Source organism: Amborella trichopoda, chromosome 6, assembly GCF_054954075.1.
Source record: "Amborella trichopoda isolate Santa Cruz 75 chromosome 6, AtrichopodaSantaCruz75HAP2 v2.0, whole genome shotgun sequence".
NCBI lineage: Eukaryota > Viridiplantae > Streptophyta > Magnoliopsida > Amborellales > Amborellaceae > Amborella > Amborella trichopoda.
This window is the reverse complement of record NC_142341.1, coordinates 8,947,377-8,965,216: the sequence shown is the minus strand read 5'-3', so window position 1 is coordinate 8,965,216 and position 17,840 is coordinate 8,947,377. Positions and strand designations below refer to the sequence as shown.

Sequence of the window (17,840 nt, the reverse complement as noted above, 5' to 3'; positions counted from 1 at the left end):
TATGGGGATTCTTAACTTTATTTTCAAGAACTCATAAGTTTATGAATTCTTGAGGTAGAATCCTATCTTATCGGAGGTATTCATTTCTGTATTTGTGATCTTCATTGAGGCTTGTTGTTTTCTAGAGATCAAAGAAGTATTTTTCCTATTTACAGTAACCATGGGATCAAAATATAGTTTCATAGAACTGGGAGAAAAATACCGAAAGAGAAGATTTAAGAGTGATTGTACTCAGACAAGTAGCAGAAAATTAGAAGCGCAACGAATACTAATCTAAAATTGGAAATGAACAGAGAAAACCACTCATGCACCATTGTATTCCAAAAGAGTGATTTACATACGGAGTTTAAAATTTTATTTTAAGTAAAATACGAAATACTCCACCTATATGCGAAAATTACAAAGAATGTTGGTCAACCCTCTTTTTAGTTTTTCTAAGATTGCCCTTTGAGCAACTTGATTTTTTATTTATTTTTGTTTAGTTTTTTTGTTTGTAAAGAAGTGCCTTAAAGTTTGGGACACTACCTTACTAATGGAAAAACTAAAAAAATAAAACAAAATTTGGGTTGACCAAAGGACAATTTTGAAAAAAATGGTAGACGACATTGTTTGCAATTTTTGCATCTAAATGAACATTTCGTATTTTACTTAAAATTTTAAGATCTATACATAAATCACATGTACCAAAATTTACAGAGAAAAAACTCTTTTTTAAACTAATAAAATAAAAAAAAATTGTTTCATGTGGGTTGGACCGCATTTCTACAACATGCAGTCCACCAGTATAAAGCATCCATCTTAAAGAGGATGCAATTAGGTGGTCCATTTGAAAACAAGTGTAACTAATGGCTCACATATTTTTTTTAATATAACTATTATTATTAGTTTTCAATTTTTATTTTATATTCATGATCTCCATGTTAAAGATTAGAGTAATGATCCTATGAGACTCTCCCACACCTATATGTGTAGGACTCAAAGGATCACCATTAAATTTAGTACAGGTCTTTAAATGAATCAAGTCCAACGTCCATGTGATTATTTTTTTAGATATCTATACCAAATTTAATGATGATCCTTTAAAGTTTTAAGCATATGAGTGTTGGAGGGTCTCATAGGATCATTACTCTAAAGATTATATATTATTTAAATATTAAAATCAAATTATATTTTAAAAATATATTTATTATGAAGCCCCATTTCTACGGGCTGGCCGCATAAAAACCGTGTGCATAAACTTATTTTTTTTCTTTTTTTTTTTAAATCAGTGTCCATAAAGTAATAATGAGCATGAAAGATGACCGACCACCTATCTTCTGTCGTACATAACACGCTTCTCTCTACATACTTTTCTTTACTTTGGACGTGATTCTTTCTCTTTCCCACACTTGTTCTGACTTATTTTTATGATTTTATGCTAAACTAATTCAACACAATCCTCTATATATATTAAAGTAATACTGAGTATGAAAGATGACAGACCGCCTCTCTTTTGTCGCACTTAACACCCTCTCTCTATATATAACATTTCTTTCCCACACTTGTTCTAACTTATTTTTATGGTTTTATGCTAAACTAATTCATCACTATCCTTTATATATATATATATATATATGGATGGAAAATGATCTTGTGAGTTAGTGGGCCTTCAGATTGAATCTGGACGGATCTGACGATCACAGATGTCCAGTAGGGTTTGAATTTTAATTTTAATTTTTTTTTTACAAATCTGAAGCACTTGAAATTTTAAGGGTGTGTTCTTCTCTTCAAGTCGTACCTAATAATACTAAAAAAAAGTAATACATAAAAACAAATTAATCAAAATACCCCCTTTAAAGGGGTTTTTTGGTCAATATTTTTCATGTAAAATATTTTTTTGATATTTTTGAAAGATTTACCTATTGTTTATGAACACACGCCTAAAATTTCAAATGATTTGGATTTGTAGATAAAAAATTAAAATGCAAACACTCTCAATGGGCTCTGCTTGTACTAGCTGGGTGCTGAAAACATAATTTAAAGCAAAGTTAGCAACAGTAGGATCGTCGATGGCAACAATGCTATTACTAAGTTAAGTGTGGATGAAGGCACCCCTCCACTTGTTGCGGCACTTCTGGCAATGGCGGATCAGCCTAGTTCGGACTCCGATCAAGCGTTCACTCTCAAGAATGGCCATTCCCTTGGAAGATCTCAGCGACCTCCCCCACACTTTCTAACCTATTCTCTATCATTCCTGAAGATACAAGCGGCAAAGGATTCCTTGGCTGGGTCTATCAAGTCCTCCAAATTCACATATTCTGTGTCTATCAAGTCCTCCAAATTCACATACGCCATGATGTGACTCTCCGATCCGAACTTACATTGCTCGAACATCATCATATTGAGGAGGTCGTATTCCTGCCCCATGTACAATTATAAACTTAAAACAGAAATGGATCAACATAAGTTTTGACCACCTCTTGAGTGTGGCAGTGGTTTTTATGAATGAAGTAAAGGTGTGGCGTGCTCGCCCCTTAGTTTTTGTAACGTCTTACATTTTATTTGATGATGCTAGTGTCCTCTTGTCAAGGGATTGTATACAATGAGACCACTTACCTTTGATATAAGGTGGTCACAATTACTTACAACCATCCGATGTGAAGTTTGATAGCTTAGTTGTATCAAAAAGTTTGAGAAAATTTCTTTTGAAGTTTGAACTTGGTCAATGGAATAATTGCGGCCACCCAATTTCACATCTAATGGTCAAGATTAATGTCTCACCTTGTAAATGGTTTCATTCTATACTTTCCTAAAGATTATTCATGTAACATATGCTTTCTTTTTTAAATAAAATGGGTAGGAACGCAATATCCCCACTCATTCGCCCACATAGAATAGTGAGGACGACATGGACTGTAACAATCCTAAACTTTTGGAAAAAAAAAAAAAAAGAAGAAGAAAATAAACTTTTAATACATGATGATTCGTTTGAACATGATGGTCCTTAGGGACCATCTCTACTTTTCAAAGCTTTTCGTTTAAAAGCTTTGTTGCTTCTTTGCTCTTGACACGTCTACTAAAGGATGTGGGCTGTAGTCGTTTAAAGCGTAAGCTAACGTTCACACCTGTAACGTAATAAAAGAATAAAATAATATATTAGTAGAATTTAAATTCAGAGAGATGAGGACACTGACCTTAGAAAACTTATGAGATTTTTCCCTCTGGTCGAAACACAGTGAACTCCACTCTCTAGCCGAATTTTTATCGGAAGCTCCTTCTCAAGTATTTGTGGGTAAGTGACATCGTCTTCCTGAAAAATAGTCTGTTTTTAATAAATAGTGATATTTCCGTCCAGGATCTTTATTTTATAAGTTTTGTGTGTAAGTGACATCGTCTTCCTGAAAAATAGTATGTTTTTAATAAATAGTGATATTTCCGTCCAGGATCTTTATTTTATAAGTTTTGTGTGTAAGTGACATCGTCTTCCTGAAAAATAGTCTGTTTTTAATAAATAGTGATATTTCCGTCCAGGATCTTTATTTTATAAGTTTTGTGTGTAAGTGACATCGTCTTCCTGAAAAATAGTCTGTTTTTAATAAATAGTGATATTTCCGTCCAGGATCTTTATTTTATAAGTTTTGTGTGTAAGTGACATCGTCTTCCTGAAACATAGTCTGTTTTTAATAAATAGTGATATTTCTGTCCAGGATCTTTATTTTATAAGTTTTGTGTGTAAGTGACATCGTCTTCTTGAAAAATAGTCTGTTTTTAATAAATAGTTATATTTCCGTCCAGGATCTTTATTTTATCAGTTTTATGTGTAAGTGACCTCATTGTCTCGAAAAATAATCCATTCTTTTTAAAAATGAAATGAAATAATTATTTCTGCTTATTATCATGAATTTTAGATGCGATAAATTTTATGCGCACGTGACCTCATTATCTTGAAAAATAATCTTTTTAATAAAAATTGTGATATTTTATCTATGTTAGAAAGTTTGAATGCTGTAAATTAGAAAAATAAATTTATTTATTTTTCTTGTTTATTGTTAGAAATAAATGTGATATTTCTGCTTTTAGTAAAATTGTGATATTTCTTTCTACTGTTTTGAATATTTAGACATTGTAAAATTCTTGTGCAAATGACTACCTTATAATTTAAAAATTGACATTTTTGCAATTGATTATAGTATTGTTGTGAAATGTTTATTTGCAAATTAACATCCCATAAATTGTGATAATTCTGTATTCTTGAATTTTTATAAGAGTTTTTTTTTATACATATTAAATTGGCAATTATGCTAGAATGCCTTTACAAACTGCTACCTTTCTAAATTTGAGCCCAAAATATTTGATTGGTTATTTTAGAAATGTTATAGAGAGTGACTGTTATTAATGGTTTAAGTGAAATTCATTTTAATGATTTCAGTGATATGTTGAGTACATGATATTGCTGCTTTCGAATGTTTAAGAGATTTAGAAATAATTTAAGTATGCAAGTGGACTCATCCGGTTCGCCGGTGAGGTATAAGTGGACCTATCTGGGACGCCGGTAGGGATTAAGTGGACTCATCCGGTACGTCGGTGAGGTATAAGTGGACCTGCAGGGATTAAGTGGACCTATCTCGAACGCCGATAGGGATTAAGTGGACCCATCAGGACGCTGATGGGGTCTATAGGTGGCCTACTTGGGATGCCAGTAGGGTATTTTGTGAAATCTTTTGAATTATGTACTGCCGTTAAAAGTGTTATAAGCATTTCAATTACTCGGATTATACTTAATTATGCATTTATTGAAAATGAAACTGTTGATGTATTTCTGTTAATAGACCTTATTTTGGAAAATATTGATATCTTTCAATCATGATTATTTTTAGGATTATGATGACCACTTACTGAGTAGCCAAACTCATCAAACTATGGTAAACATATTTTTCAAGATAACTGCGGATTCATTTTGAGTGCTAGTCAAGATCAACCTTGGAAGATACTGTTGTGGTGCTAGCTTTCTTTATTTACTTTGTAAGACCTCGCCACTGTAAATTTGTCATATCGATAGATGTATATATGTTTTGTCTGTCACATCTTAGAAATAACAGTATTATAAATTCTTGGGGTGTGACATGGACATATTTATTTTTGTAAAATAATCTCCGTGTCTCTGGATAGTCGGCCCAAACAGCCATCCTCTGTTCTCATTTTGTTGTTTTAGATACCTGTGATTCGGGCATCACTCTTATGTGAGTTTCCGTCCCATGAGGACTGGGACACCATCTGTAAAATGAGAAAATTTTGGAAATGGAAAAATATCAATTATTACAGTTTCTTGTAAAAAGTGAGGCCGGAATGAGCTAAAAATTTAAAAAATAATTTGAGGTTTTTCTGTTTCTCAAAAGTGACATAGGGCATCTATTCTACAACTCTCGTGTGCATCAAGGGACGTATTTTTTTTATTTTTTTTCAATTTATTGATCTTAAATCCTCAAGTAATGTTTAATAGACTTGGGAAGAACCATTGTAATTCTTTTAGTATTTATTGGATTTTATAGGCTATGCTTAAGGTTCCCCCTCATTGTAGGATTTGAAGGCTGATCTGACAAGAACAATTGGTTTATTTGTATAGGCTAAAAGGGAGCATGTTATATATTGCGAAGATCTATATGCTCCCATTGAGCATGATGGAGACAAAGCAAAAGATATAATAGATGAGGAATCGAAGAAGCTGGATCGAAAACCTGTTGGGTTCATTCAACAATGGTTTGAATGATAGTGTGTTCCACATATATCAAGTAAAACTTTGGCAACATTCCATAGGAAAAATGTTGGAAAGGTCATATATAAAAAAAAACATAGTTTTCTTGATCCAAATGCTAGTTAATTTTGAAGTTTAAATAAGGTGCTTCAATTGCATAGCACAGGGTATCAACTCTCTTTGATGAAAATAGTGTCACATTATGATTTACAAGCCTTGTTACTACTCAGTTTGTTGCATGATAGTTGGTACAGATTGGTGGTGGCTCTTTGCAATTCCACATTGGGTGGGAAAGTATTAAGGGTCAAGTTATATGTAGTTTATTAAATAAAGTAACCAGAAGAAAATCCTTTGATTCCTCTTGCTCATAGGCTCTCATAACAAACAAAAATAGGTTTCTAGTATATATAAACAGGATATTTGTATTCCCACATGGGATTGGCCAAGAGACAAATATTTTAATTTTACCCAACTGTTAAAATTCATTATCTCTTTTTAATTTTGAAATACTAACATCTTGCATGATACTTTTCTGAGAAAAAAGTTTTGGAAAAATTTACGCATGGGCCTAATAAATGCAAAATTATAGCTTGGTCAATATATTCCGCCATTTGGCACCCAGGTCATACTTTTTTATTTTTTTGTTTTATTTATGCCCATGTTTTAATGTTGGCAATATGGAACCATTTTTTAAAAAAATAAATCTCTCTCTCTTTTCTTTTTTTTTTCTTTTTTTTTTCTTTTTTATTTATTAAATACATGCACGGCACTATAAAATTTTTTATATTCATACAATTTGTATAAAAAAAAAAAACTACTAAGCATTGGTTGTTAGATCAAACGGTCAGTGACTCACTTGGTTTAAATTGGATGGTTGGATTGGGGGGAATATATATAGGGAAAATATAGAAACCTTTCCCTTATGTAAGAGCACTTAACGTTTTTTAAAAAATAAGGTGGTTGTTTGGCCAATTTTTAAAAAATAAGGTGGTTGTTTGGCCAAAGATGTTCTTCTCTGGTATTATCATTTATTCCCTTGCGTAAAGGTAACAGCAGTTTTAGGATCCAAAATAAATTGAAACTGCAAATTTTATGTGGTTGAAAAACTTAACATCCCAATTCCCAAGATTGAACAAGTACTCTCCAATTTTTGAAACGCAAGGCCTAAGTGTTGTAGAGCCTACAAGGTTGGAGTAAACTGGTAAACTGGCCGGTTCAAATCGAACTAACCAAGCAAGTCTCGCTCAATCAAAAAATACTAAAAAGATAAATAGTTACAAAACAAATCCAAACAAATATATCAAGTATATTAAAGCATGATAAAACCAAGCACATCCAAATGACATCGAAAAGTAGTGAAAAATCGATTTGAAAAAATGGATTTGTGCCTCAGGGTATTTTTGAGATTTTCTAAAAAACATGGAAAAATGTAAAAATAAGAATTCTTGATCAACATACTTTCTAATCTTTTCCAAAATGATAAAATACATCACAAAACAGTTTACAAACAAATCTCTTATTTTTGGAATTTTATATTTTTTAACTATTTTTTAAAATACCCTGCTAGACCACTGAAAACAGCCAAAATCGGATAAGCTAGTGCCCTGTTACGGTTTGACTGGCCGGTTCGAAGTTGGACTAGTCGAGTTTTTGAACACTGGAGCTTAGTATCCATGTTTTTTCTTCTTCTTTTTTTTGAAAATATTTCTTTAGTGATTTTTTGACGGATCTAACATTTCATATCAAAGAAATACTCCCATACAATAATTTTTCCTGGAGTTAATATATAGTACACTCCTATGGGAGCATGCTATATTCAGATCAAAGAAATACTCCCAGCCAATAATTCAGGATTTTTAAAAACTTTTTTGAGGAGGAAGTCTTTAAACTTTTTTTGAGGAGGTAACTAATTGAACTAAGAAAATAAGTATAACCCCTCAAATTGAAATAGAGATTATTTAATTGCTTCAATTATCTTTTAAGGTGGTTTTATCTTCTCATTTGATTTTTTCCCTAAATTTAATAAAGAAAAAATGGGAGCAAGTATGCCTCTTTTTAGGGGATAAGAATTTTTTTTTTTTTTTTTTCGGTGAATCAGTGGAGATATTGGGCCACTAGCCATTTTATTAAAAAGGCAATAATATGTTACATGAACAATCTTTATACAACCCTTCACATGTAAGGAAAACACACCATCTTCTTGGAAAAAAATAAAAAATAAGGATAAATATCACATAAACAACTTAGGATATATTGATTTCGTCACCTCACTTACTACCTTATGATAGACCAACGAAATGGATGACATTTAACATGGGGATGTTTTATTATTTGAAAGATCTCCAACCTAATTTAATTATGACTCTAATCATCATCTAATAGATCGCCTAATTAGGAGTATTATCTTAATTGGGGGGTGGTTTATGGTAGGCCAAAACTGCATATAGAGCTTGGGTCAGTGTTAGCAGCAGGAGCACCGCTGCAACCAACCCAATAAACTTCCAAGGATCACTGAGGTAGCTTTGATGGAACTGAACCGAGATTCGGTTCCACAGCTTCTCGTAGCGTTGTCTCAGCTGCTTCTGCACCGTTGCGAATCGTCCATCCGAATCCATTGTCAACTCCTTTGAGAGTCTGTTGAAGAGATCTGCCACCTCTGCATCACTTCCCATTGCATTCTCAATGATGCTCGAGAAGCGCAAAACGTCCACGTCCTTAGCAGTGTCTATGAGGTTGTCCATGAACCACACGTACGACGAGACCTCGCACCCCGCCCCCACGTGAAGACTCTCGAAAGCCAGCAGATTCAAGAACTTGGATTCCTGCTCATGGTAGAAAATGGGTTGTTAGAATGTCAAGTAATAGAGAGGCCAACATTAAATAAGGGAAAATTTTTTCATGATGGCTGGACCGCATTTTTATATACGCGGTCTAGAAAGTGTAAAGCATCCATCGTGTTTCATCTAAAAACAATGGAAACTAACGGTCGAAATGTTTTCTTACTAGAATTATTATTTTTAATTTTTAAAATTTATTTATTTTTTCATAAGCATGATCTCCATGTTAGAGATTACATGTCTTTAAAAATTAAATCTTAAAATGCATCTCAAAAATAGATTTATTAAAAGGGTCGCATTTCTACATATCCGGGATTGGAACCGAGCCCTTCAATAAAGGCAGCTTGTATAACGCGTTAATCATAACCAATCAAAGTAGGGCACATTTTCAACCCCGCCGGAAGATGCAGTTTTGGGGCCGTAAACCCTTATAATCGACCAAAAAAGTATTTTCACCTCCAATTACAAAACCTAAAGCTGCAAAACTAGGACCACCTTAAAAATCTATTTCCACCTCCAATTACAAAACCTAAAGCTGCAAAACTAGGACTACCTTAAAAATCTATTTCCACCTCCAATCACGAAATTGAAAGCTTAAAAAATGATAAAGATCTAACAAATCTATAAACACTTAAAATCGAAATAATCATTTTATTGCTCAAGAGATCAGTCGTAGGGATGAGAAAATGGATGTAGAACTGATATAAAACTAGTTTTATAAGAAATGCTACCTACACAAACAAAAATAGGTTTTGTTGCAGGTAACATAGCAATTTGATTTTAAATAGATTTATTTTTGCATTTTCGAACATCCAAACACGTAGTTGATTGCGTCTTAAGCGTAGTCAAACTTGATTACAATGATAAAAGGACGCTAAATTTTTATAAACCTCAGTGTGTCCTAAATTATAGACCATTAAAAATTTATGTGTATTATTATTATTATTATTATGTTTTGTATAATTTTGATAAAGATGGTAAAGTGTTTTTATCATAAATACTTATTTTTATATTTTTCCTTCATTTATAGATTATTTTTAAAATACCCCATCACAAATTGAATTTTATCAAATCGTTTTTCACTCCTTTTAACTTTTTTTCAACCTTTTTTAAACATTTTTTGTTTAATTTTATTTTAAACAGTTTATCCTATTTTTAAAGATTTTTTTTATTTTTTATTTTTTACTAATTTGTTGCTACTGCAGTACTTGAAGTCGGCCGAGTCTCCGCCTAAGTCGTTGATTCGAACTGTTGGTCCCTGCAACATTTGGATGATGTCCATGAGTACTGTTATGGAGATGAAGGCCCATGGTATAAGAGAGAGACTTATCCCTGCAACATTTGGATGATGTCCATGGGTACTGTTATGGAGATGATGGCCCATGGTGTAAGACAGAGGCTTACGTGTCTTTGGGTAGAGAGAAATTACCTTATATTTTTAAAGAGAGAAAAACTTATGTTTTTGAAAGAGGACCATTGATTTCATGATAAAATACAAATGTCAACAAATTTCTAATTTAATGCAATACATAACTTACTATAAAAAATTAAGGCAATAAAGAATGGGTGCAGTTGGCACACGGATGCATCGTGCATCTTTAAATTTTATCATGGTATATAATTTTGATGTAAAATGTTCTTAGGATTATCTCAAAATTTATTTTTATATCTAATTATAAAATTTTAAATTTTAAAAATGGTTAAAATCAAGTAGATCTATAAATATATGAAAATCTTGAAAATGGACGGTGTAGATAATATGTTGTAGAATGCACTATTTCTTAGACTTAAAATATTTTTATTTTTCATAGTCATACATCTTGATGTCGAGATGATCAATCAAAGGGTTTTTCAACACTAAAACTATCTTTTCCGATGGATTTTTTAGGGGCATCTGTAGTTCTACATTATAAGGTAACATCCTTATATTAACTTTTTCCACAAAGAATTTACTATAATATTTTTGTGATTGGAACCTACCAAATATTTTTCAGCAAACTAACCAAAACAAGAGGGAAAATTACAAATAACACCCAAAAGTAGACTTTATATGCAAGTTACTCCCAACCAAACTTTGTTTTCTCACGTTTACCCCAAAATATATTTTGTTAGCAAATACCCCCCAACCCAAAAAAAGTTAAAAAAACTCTAAACTACCCTCCCATACTTTTACCATGCCTCTCTCTCTTTTTTCCCATGAAAAGGCGGTCCAACGTATTTTTAGGGTGGTCCGGCCGTGGAATATTGGTCCGGTAAATAACAGTGACCGTCCGACAGTACAACTGACGGTTCGGCACTGACAAAGAACGGTCTAGTAATAGGTCCATGCGGTCTGGCACTGCCACAGAGCAATCCGACAATAGGCCCATGTGGTCCGACAATAGGCTCACAGTGCGGTTTAGCAATGTCAAAGAGTAGTCCGGTAATGTCAAAGAGCGGTCTGGCAGCCCATGTAAGCCCACGTGAATGTCTGGCCAAAATTAAATTTTTATGTACAAAAAAAGGTGTTTTCGTCAAAAAAATGTACAGGTTTTTACTAAGGGATATTCGCTAGCAAAGTGTATTTTGGGGGAAGAAATGAGAAAAAAAGTTTGGCTGGGGATAACTCGCATAAAGTATCTAGTCTAGGGCGTTATTCGTAATTTTCTCAAAAAAAAAATGGACTTTTTTTTTGTCATCACATTGCCATGAAAAGGCGTTGCAGACAAAAGAAGTGCAAAACAAAAAATTGAGTCAAAATACATATAATTAAATGAAAAATAAATTCAAAATGCACATAATTATTGAAGCAAATCTCTCTAATAGACCATTTTGAAATCAGATGATTTACGACACACAAATCCCTCTAAAGCACCCCCTATGTAGTTCAAGGGGTATTGCCCAACATGGATATCTCGAGTTCATATTGATATACATCATTATGGATGTATATGTATATATCTCTTGATAAGGTTAGGTATCTAGAATTTAGAGACCAAGTTACTTGGTCATCAAGTTATCATACCATATTTATCTATATTTATCTTCTGTATTGTGTGATTGTCCTCTATATAGAGAGGTACTTCTTGATGTAAACATTCATTCAAATACTGAAGATGTAGCCAGTTGGGCTTTGGATCCGTGGACGTAAGCGTAAATATTGTATTCTCTCTTATTCTCTCCATTCAATGTTTGTGTTGCTCCCACGAATTCTAATATGGTATCAGAGTAAGGTTCACGATTTGGTATTTCGTCTCTCAATATTCGATTTGGTATTTCGTCTCTCAAGATTCATGAGCCTTTGATTTGGTATTTCGTCTCTCAAGGTTCACGATTTGGTATTTCATCTCTAAAGATTCGATTTGGTATTTCGTCTCTCAAGATTCACGAGCCTTTGATTTGGTATTTCATCTCTCAAGGTTCACGATTTCGTATTTCGACTCTCAAGAATCGAGCCTTTATTTGATCGGTGAAGCCCTCTAAGAATCTATCTTGCCCAGTTCTTACTTGCCTTCCAAGTCCACATTTTTTTTAGACTCCCCGAAGTGAAAAGGTCGGTAATCATATTCACAGTTCTCTTTTCGTCATCGATTCTCACTTGATTCCAAGCCATTGATCCCACAACTCCTCAAATAAAACCCTACTTTCATTATCTCTGCCATGCCAAAAATCCCCTTTCACCGCAAATTCCAAGACACCCTACTTTTAACATGGTATCAGAGTGATCGACGAGGACCTTAGCTCTGAGGTCGAGAAATTTCAAGATCGTCTACCCTGTTGTTGGCTTCCGAAAATTTCAAAGACATCTCTCTCTCCTTGTCCTGAAAAATCAGGCATATTATTTCCATGTAGTCTTCGGCGTTTGGTATCCAGCTCCATGCTCTGTTACCTTGCCCTCATCCTGGACTTACTCTGCTACCTTCCTTTGCGGGCTTCAAAACCCTAGTTTACCAAGGGCTCAAACTACTTTGTGGGCAATTATTTCAAAGGCCCCTCCAAACCAAGGCTCACAACCTGAATTTTCTTATGTGGAGAATTTTATGAATAAATGGAACATTGTTTACATACCTGAAATTGTACATGTTTTACAAAGGTGGAGGCTACGATTTCGGCCACTAGTGGAGGTTTCATGCATCAGGTCATTGATGGCGTTTGCGTGGGTAGATTTGCAGAAAGATTGATGGGAGCCCATGTTGGGAGAGAGAGAGAAGTTATGGAGTACTTGGGTTTAGGAGATTAATTATGTAGGGAGACTTCTCAAACAGGACAAGGGTTTTGTTGTTAAGATGGAGCAAACTATTTGTGAGGAGCTAGGCTATGAAGAGAATCTTCTCAAATCATCTAAAAACAAAGTTTTGATACTTTTTTTTTTATTTTAGGAGATAAATTTTGGAACTGGTGTGAGTTTGGGAGTGACATGCAGAAAAGAAATCTTATGGTTTAAGAGAGAGAAAGGGAGAGGTTTAGAGACTTCACAAGTGGACTTATAGAGGGAGAAAATGATTTGTGCAACTTCAGAGGTTACAGCAAAGAAAAAAAATCAGATTTTTCCTGTGAATGCACACAAACTATATTTGCAGAAATTGTTTCACAGAGAACAATTCTACTATTTCAGGGCGCACGATCTATGAAAGCGGAACCAATGAAATTCTATGAATTCAGTCGTGGAGAAAGAGTCAAACAAGAAAGGACAGATGATGCAATTTGAGAGAGAGAGAGAGAGAGAGAGAGAGAGAGAGAGTTTAAAAGAGAGGGAAGGAAGTAAAAGTTCTTGCGTGCACGGTTTGGTGCCAAAACTCTCTTCGTTTTGGGATTGTTCTCTTAAAAAAAAAAAAAGAAATTGAAGAAGTGGAAAGAAAAAAAAAAAGGTGGTATTTTTTAAAGATGTGGGCTATTGTCTAGAAGCCCAATTTCATTGACATATTTTTTTTATATAATTGTAATCAAAAGAAAAAAAAATATTGTATTTTACAAGTTGGGTGTTTCTTCGCATCCAAACCCAACTTGAGGGAGAGATTATAGGAGATATAAAGATGAGATGAGTAGAGATGAAGTCAACATCTCTAATGTAATCTCTATGTGGACAAGAAAATCCAGATTTAGGATCAATCCAACTACTAAGCAAAGGGATGTTATGGTTGATGATCAAGAGTTCCGTCTCCAGATGAGGAGATGAAGATGATCGAATTTCACAGTCCTGATTTATGATCAAGAGTTTTGTCTCCAGATGAGTAGATGAAGATAATTGAATTTCTCGATCCTGATTGATGATCAAGTTTTTGGTTATTTGATCTCGTTTGATGATGGAGTTTTTTGTTATTCTATCCTATGTGATGATCGAGTTTACTTGATCCTGTTTGTTCCAGATGCCTATGTTTCAATGATTGAGTTTTTTGTTATTCAATCCTATTGGATGATGGAGTTTGTTGTTGCTCCATCCTGTGTGATGATCATTTTCTTTTAGAGAGAAAAAGCGTCTAGAAAGAAAAGAAGCCTCCGAGAGATAAGATCTTCAGAGAAGAAGACCCTAGAGAGATAAGTCTCTAGAAGAAAGTAGAGAGCCCAAGAAAGGTTCTTTTTTGGAAGACCTTAAATAGAGAAAGTCTCTAGAAAAAAGTAAAGAGCCCAAGAAAGCATGTTTCTTAGAAGACCATGGAAGACCATAAAGAGAGAAAATCTCTAAAAGAAAGTAGAGAACCCAAGAAAGATTGTTTCTTAGAAGACCTTGGTAACCCATGAAATGTATCATAGATTTGATCACTACTCATTATTTTTTTTTGGCAACTTAGTATTGTTCAAATTCCAACTGCTTTGTGTCAAAGCATCTTGAGTTTGAGGGAGAGTGTTCGGATATGGATATCCCGGGTTCATATTGATATACATCATTATGGATGTATATGTATATATCTCTTGATAACGTTATGTATCTAGAAGATAGAGACCAAGTTACTTGGTCATCAAGTTATCATACCATATTTATCTTCTGTAATTATGTGATTGTCCTCTATATATAGAGGTACTTGATGTAAACATTCATCCAAATAATAAAGATGTATCCATTTGGGCTTTGGATCTATGGACGTCAGGCCTCGGCCTGAACCACGTAAATATTGTTTTCTCTCTTATTCTCTCCATTCAATATCTGTACATTCTATGCTCCCACGAAATCTAACATTGCCCATTTCCACAAGCATGTAACCAACTAGGACTTTTCTAAGTACCCTCACTCTTGCCTGTATTCCTTTTTTCTTTTTTCCTTTTTCCTTTTTCTTTTTTTTATTTACTTGATAAGCAACATTCATAGATCCATGAAGAGGGACATATATCAACTCACTCCAATTGAAAACATAATTAGGCACATACAAAAAAGAAAAAAAAAGAAAAAAAAAGGAAGAGGAAATCCAAGCCAAACAGAGAAGACTAATTGAAAAGAAATAATAAAATCAACAAATAAGCATATTTACCCACCTGCATCCTCACTCTTATACCGTTTGTTGATCCCTGTAAAACAACAAATAAATAAAAAAAACCAGAGAAAACTAGGGATAGGATTATCGATACTTGGGATCTGTCCCCAAACTACACGAGGAGCATGGGGTGCTAATCCAAATCCTATAAGCCGTACCCCATGGTGATGTGTATACAATGCAAGCAAATCAGCTCCCTTCCTCCCTTCTTTCGCTCTTTCATTCATTAAGAAACCTTCTATTTTATAGAGTCCCTACTGCATAGAATTAATTATAATAATGATGGCCTATAGGAGTTGAAATCTAATTTGTAACTTCTATCTCTATTCACCTTAAATGGCATTGGCAGTTTTAACAAGCTATGCACTAAAGACCCTTATATGGCTTTTTTCATATCAATACTATGATGTTACTAACTAATATATTAATAGAAAAGTTTACAAAGAGCTGAGGCTCTAAACAATCAAATTTGAGCCTACATCAAAAATTTCACTGGAAGCGGTTGTTTTGATGCCCAAATATCCTCAAATTGATCATCTTGACATCAAGATGCATGGACATGAGAAAAAAAAAAATTTCAAGTTTTTATAGATCTGTTGATCTACACTATTTTTGAATCTTTAAACTTTATAAATAAAGATCATAATATTTTTGAGACTATCACAAATATTTTAAGTATTGAAACTACATTTATCGAAACTATTTGAAGGTAGGCTCTATACAAACTGTGCCCATATATAATAATTGAATATCTTGAATAAAATGGCGTGAAAGGCCACATTTTCCAACACGAACACTGGCTAGGTCTATCACAGACTTTGCCAAACTTGAATATGCTCTCTCTCTCTCTCTCTCTCTCTCTCTCTCTCTCTCTCTCTCTCTCTCTCTCTCTCTCTCTCTCTCTCTCTCTCTCTCTCTCTCTCTCTCTCTCTCTCTCTCTCTCTCTCTCTCTCTCTCTCTCTCTCTCGCTCTCTTTCAAACAGGGCATGTGAGCTATGATCTCCCGCTCATAGGGCAAAATCTGTATTCACAAAATCGGTTGTGTGGTCGATCTAACCATGGCGGTTATTGGTTAGATCGCTCGGTTTTTCAAACAATGGGCAAAATAGATGGTTACACTAACCGTTGTGTCGTCGATGATTAAGTGCGGCAGGTACAGCACCCCGTCGGTGAAATGTACATCCATCAACCCCTTTGTTGTGCTCGGCCTGAAGTTCACCCTCGCATCATGCAATGTTGCAGCAGACCTCACAGCTAGCCCCCCAGTAGCCGCACTCGCCTCCCTTTGTGCCAAAGCCGAAGTCGGTGCCCGCACTAGGCACCGCCTATACGCATCGAGCATGTGCACACCTAAGCTATCAGCCCCTGCTAAATCCTTCATCTGAAAGAAGTCGAGCACCATCCTATTCAGCCTAGTGCAACAGGATATAAAGGCCGAGTCCAAGAGCCTACGCAACACCAGCAAGGGTATCTGGTTATGGAGCACCAACATATCTCTGCGTACAAATGGCAGCACGTGGGTAGCTCTGTGGTACCCAAATATGGCGTCATCGTGCACGTAACCGGTGAAATTCCCTTCGATTGTTGTTCGATGGATCTCAAGAAGGAAGCAACCTTCTCGCAGCAGCATCAGAAGGAATTCATCAGAGGTGATGCTCGTGAACGGCACACTGTAACAGTCTATGAGGTCTTTCTCCACAGCTTGCAGAGCGTCGAGATAGTCATTGATAGGGCACCTTGAGTGGCGGAGGAAGTGGATGAGTGCCCGTTGCTTGTGCTCTTCCATGGGTTTTAGGTGGGCATTGCTATCCTTGAAGGGATGATGGAAGGGGCCGAGGGAGACACGATGTGGGATGTAGGCATCCTGGTTGCAGCCGGCAAGGATGGCTGGAACAATGTATATGCATTGCTTCTTCCATCGCATGGACTCGTCGTCAAGGTTGTGCGTTCTCACAACATCATCAATATTTTTCCACCTCGGGGGTTTGCTGTGGAGGATGCGGGTTTCCACTCGCTGCGTAGGTTGTACTCTGGCAGTACCTTGTGTCTAGCTCTCAATATCTTCTACCTCTTGTGTGCTACCCATCTTCTCCTCCTCCATGGGCACATAGAGAGTTCACCCGAGGGCTCGTTGTGGACGATGATGGTTTGCGCCCCCACTAGTTGTCCACCCACAATACATTATCTTGCTTTCAATATTTCTTGATTGCTGCTACTTGAAAGAGGGTGTTTTTCATATATCTATATATAAAAAATTGCTCTTACTTATTGATGAAGATATCATAAAAAGTAATTTTTTAAAAACAAATAAACTACAAAATTAGTAAATCCACCATTCACAACTCTCTCTATCTTTATCCTTTGTAATTTGAAGGGTTGTGAAGTTTAGATTATCCCATATATATATGGAAGATACTACAAAACGCCTATAGGCAAAAATGAACAGTGATTTCGCCTGCCCTCATCACATCCAAAGTTCATCGCTCGGTCATGATTATCCGGTAGCGTTTTATTTTTTATTTTTTTTAAAAAAATCGGAATGACCTAAAATTTGGAGCGTGTGTTCATCAAAAATAGATGAATCTACAAAAAATGTCAAGAAAATATTTTACATGAAAAAATTGATCAAAATATCCTTGAAACATTTTGGCGGTATTTTGGTCAATTATGTTTTTACAAATTATTATTTTTATATTTTTATTAGATACGACTCACTAATATGTACACACGTGCCAAATTTTAGGTCATTCCAATTTGTAAAAAAAAATGAAAAAAGGAAATACTACCTGACAATCGTGACCGCGCGATGAACTTTGGACGGTGATG

General features: G+C 34.8%; 1 protein-coding gene across 1 annotated transcript; it reads right to left on the bottom strand.

Moving 5' to 3' along the window:
• Window positions 1–2,217: 2,217 nt before the first annotated feature.
• Window positions 2,218–16,938, bottom strand: LOC18438000 (UPF0481 protein At3g47200). The gene is made up of 3 exons (XM_006848208.2): window positions 16,138–16,938; window positions 8,209–8,553; window positions 2,218–2,397 (listed from the first exon to the last, which is right to left on the bottom strand). Exons 1-3 carry the CDS (start codon window positions 16,936–16,938, stop codon window positions 2,218–2,220), a joined length of 1,326 nt encoding a protein of 441 aa, XP_006848271.2.
• Window positions 16,939–17,840: the final 902 nt, after the last annotated feature.

Coding starts and splice junctions, on each gene's coding strand:
- LOC18438000 (XM_006848208.2), bottom strand. CDS start 16,938: ATGCGATGGAAGAAGCAATGCATATACATTGTTCCAGCCATCCTTGCC. Junction 8,554..16,137: donor TAATCATCGACGACACAACG/GTTAGTGTAACC, acceptor TACCATGAGCAG/GAATCCAAGTTCTTGAATCT. Junction 2,398..8,208: donor TTATTGGGTTGGTTGCAGCG/GTGCTCCTGCTG, acceptor TACATGGGGCAG/GAATACGACCTCCTCAATAT.